The 3,805-nt window shown below is 45.1% G+C and overlaps 1 protein-coding gene across 1 annotated transcript in view; it reads left to right on the top strand.

Annotated features, from left to right (window-relative positions):
- Positions 1 to 1,340: 1,340 nt before the first annotated feature.
- LOC311599683 (uncharacterized protein C1orf185 homolog) overlaps positions 1,341 to 3,805 on the top strand; it is a gene marked incomplete at its 5' end in the record, with an annotated part of 39,354 nt that continues 36,889 nt past the window's right edge. The window contains 4 exons of the mRNA XM_084785691.1: positions 1,341 to 1,348; positions 1,428 to 1,530; positions 2,222 to 2,352; positions 2,435 to 2,535. Coding sequence (XP_084641817.1) covers positions 1,341 to 1,348; positions 1,428 to 1,530; positions 2,222 to 2,352; positions 2,435 to 2,535 — 343 coding nt within the window. The remainder of the gene's footprint in view (positions 1,349 to 1,427; positions 1,531 to 2,221; positions 2,353 to 2,434; positions 2,536 to 3,805) is intronic.

The following is a 3,805-nucleotide window of genomic DNA, read 5'->3' as shown; positions in this document are numbered from 1 at the left end:
CCTCTCCCCTATGACTGTGACTGAGAGGGACTTCCTCCCCCTGTGTATGCTCATAGGGTATCAAGTCTCTTCTTGGTATCCTGCTATCCTTCCTCTGAGTGCCACCAGGCCTCCCCATCCAGGGGACGTGGTCCAATATGGGGCACCAGAGTTTTGGGTTTCTTCTTAATTTGCTCTGCACATTATTTATTTATTGATGCTGGATCTTTTCCTGAACCCAAAGCTTGCCACTTCTGGCTAATCTGGTTAGCTGGTATGGTGGTTTGAATAGGTATGGTCCCCATAGACTCTGTGTGTGTGTGTGTGTGTGTGTGTGTGTGTGTGTGTGTGTGTGTGTGTGTGTGGTGTGTGTGTGTGGTGTGTGTGTGTGTGGTGTGTGTGTGTGTGGTGTGTGTGTGTGTGTGTGGTGTGTGTGTGTGTGTGTGGTGTGTGTGTGTGTGTGTGTGGTGTGTGTGGTATGTGTGTGTGTGGTGTGTGTGGTGTGTGTGTGTGTGGTGTGTGGTGTGTGTGTGGTGTGTGTGTGGTGTGTGTGGTGTGTGTGTGGTGTGTGTGTGTGTGGTGTGTGTGTGTGTGTGTGGTGTGTGGTGTGTGTGTGTGTGGTGTGTGTGTGTGGTGTGTGTGTGTGTGTGTGTGTGTGTGTGTGGTGTGTGTGTGGTGTGTGTGGTGTGTGTGTGTGTGTGTGTGTGTGTGTGTGTGTGTGTGTGTGTGTATGCTTGGCCCATGGGGAGTGTGTTGGAGTAGGTGTGGCCTTGGAGGAAATGTGTCACTATGAGGACAGGCTTTGAATCTCCTATTCCCAAGCTCCACCCACTGTGGCCCTCCTTCTGCTGCCTGTGGATCCAGATGTAGAACTCTCAGCTCCCTCTGCAGCACCATGTCTGCCTGCATGGCGTCGTGCTTCCCACCTCGATGATGGATTAAATCTCTGAAACGGTAAGCCAACCCAATTAAATGTTCTCCTTTATAAGAATCACCTTGGAGCCGGGCGCAGTGGCGCATGCCTGTAATCCTAGCACTCAGGGAGGCAGAGGCTGGTGGATCTCTGTGAGTTCAAGGCCAGACTGGTTTACAAATCAAGTCCAGACACCCAAGGCTACACAGAGAAACCCTGTCTCGAAAAACAAAACAAACAGACAAAGAGTTGCCTTAGTCACTGTGTCTCTTCAGAACAATAAAACCCAAACTGAGACAGCCAGCTAGCCCAGGGATCCTCTGTCTCTGGCTGCTGAGTGCTGGGATTACGGGAGTCCTGGCATTTTTATATAAATTCTAGGACTCTGAACTCCAGTCCTGCCCCATCTGAGTCCCTGTCCTGACTTCCTTCAAGAATGAACAGCAATATGGAAGTGTAAGCCAAATAAACAATTTCCTCCCATTTGCTTGTTGGTCGTGGTGTTTTCAACGCAGCAGTAGAAATCCTAACTTAGACAATCATCTTCCTTGGCAGCTCACTGGACCGTGGATCATCCAGTCCTTCCTCACACTTGTTCAGCCAGCACCTTAACCACCGCAATAGCCCTAGGCCCCTGTGTAATTATTTTTTAAATGTGCATTGGAGTTTTGCCTGCATGTATGTCTGAAGGTGCCAGAGCCCCTGGAACTGGAGCTACAGACAGTTGTGAGCTGCCATGTGGGTGCTGGGAATTGAACCCAGGTCCTCTGGTAGAGCAGCCAGTGCTCCTAACCACTGAGCTATCTCTCCAGGCCCCTACCTTCCATCCCCCATGGAATTTTTATGTGTTTCCAATAGACCATAGTAAGACCTTCTTCTTCTTCTTCTTCTTCTTCTTCTTCTTCTTCTTCTTCTTCTTCTTCTTCTTCCTCTTCTTCTTCTTTTTCTTCTTCTTCTTCTTCCTCCTCCTCCTCCTCTTCCTTCTTCTTCTTCTTCTTTCTTCTTCTTCTTTTTCTTTTTTTAATCTATGAACCACTATGACAAACTAGGGGTATAAAGACTGGCAAGAAATCTCCAGTTTGGAGCATTTATCATTGAGGCCAGGTGTAAGTAAAACTTGCTTACCTAAAACATGCTAAACACCTAAAACATGCTGTTACTTTTCTCATTGTGGTGACAGAATACTGGCCAGAAACTACTTGAGGCAGCAGAAGGCTTTTTTGGATCACAGTGCCAGAGAACATAAGTCTTATCATGGTGAGGAGGGTGCAGTGCTGTTGACAGCTGCCTGCAGCCATGGGTGCACAGGTGACAGCTCTCACATCTTAGCAGAGCAAGAAGCAAAACACTGGAGCCGGAACCAGAAGAAGGTACAGCTTCCAAGGCCCACTCCAGGAACTCATTTTTGTTAGGCTGTCGTCCCAAAAGTGTCTACAACCTTCTGAACGCAGCACCACCAGGTAAAGGCTAAATATCGACACATGAGATTGGGGGTGGGGTGTACATTCAAACCGTAACAAACATATTTTGATGCCGTGATAGAGGTAGCGCAAGGTCTGGTAGAAACAAACAGAAGAAAAGAACTAATACTGACCATGAGAATCAGAGAAGGCTTCAGGAGGAAGTGATACCTAAGCTTAGAGGTGAGTGATAAAGTCCAATCAGCTTGGAATATTGCAGAGCAGACCGTGGAGAAGGAAGTGTGTGTGTGCACATGTGTTTGTGTGCAATTTGGGAAGAGATAACTTTTTACTCTTTAAAATTGTTTGTATTTTTTGTGCAATGGTGCTTTGCCTGCATGTGTGCCTGTGTTGTGAAGTACCAAGTGGGTGCTGGGAATTAAACTCGGGTCCTTTGGAAGAGCAGCCATCTGTCCAGATCCATACTTTTTACTCCTTATTTTGTGTTATATAAATGTTTTAAGGGGGGGGGATGCAGAGAAAGGAAAAATGTAATCATTTGTGCCGCTTAAGAAAAATAAGTTGTTATTTTACTTAAGTCTAATGCATGCCAGTATCTGTGGTAAATGCTTTTGTACACCACGTTGTTGCATTTACTCTAAGAATTGGCATGCACATGACATCGAGAGAGGCTAAAACATCTTGTTCAATTCCCAAAGTTAGTAAGTTCTCAGCCTAACTTGAACTCCAAAGTTTTGGGTTTCAGGTCCTATGACTGTTGTACTTTTAGGATTTACTGAACCCTCCCCCCCCCCCCAAAAAGAAGTGTTATTGTATTTATGGACTGTAAAGCTTTATGCTAATTGGTGAGGGGCAAATGGATAGATCTGGAATTGAAGCCAGAGAGTAATAGCAAATGAAGAGGGAAGGATAATGTCAAGGCTTTCAATAGATAGATAGATAGATAGATAGATAGATAGACAGATAGATAATAGATACATAGATAGATAAATGATAGATACATAGATAGATACATGGATACATAGATACATAGATAGATTTAAGCAGAAAAAACCTGAAGTAAGAATCAGAGAAAGGCATATTTTAGTCAAAGAGCAGAGAACAGACGTTAAATTTTTAGCCACGTCAGTTTGCTGTGAGGTGCAGTGAGCATGAAGGGGCAACACAGGAAGCAGAGGGGTGCTAAGCAGCACTTACTATGGTTTTAGGGTGCGAGGCAGAGCACTGAGCGCCTCATACACAGTGTCCCGTTGACTCCTCCTAGTCTTTAGCAGCGACTAACGTGACTTGTATTTGAAGCCTTTTCCAAATTAAGCTAATGGAATCAGACTTCATAAGACAGCTACATTTTATGGAGTTAATCTCCTTATACATTGTTTAAAAGATTTTCCCAGTGTTTTTACTATTTCTTTGAATTAAAAGAAAATAATCATAGTTGGGCGTGGTGGCGCACACCTTTAATCCCAGCACTCAGGAGGCAGAGGCAAGTGGT

Source organism: Acomys minous, assembly GCF_964271855.1.
Source record: "Acomys minous genome assembly, chromosome: 6".
NCBI lineage: Eukaryota > Metazoa > Chordata > Mammalia > Rodentia > Muridae > Acomys > Acomys minous.
The sequence above is the reverse complement of the archived record's forward strand: the minus strand, read 5'-3'. Positions and strand labels throughout refer to the sequence as shown.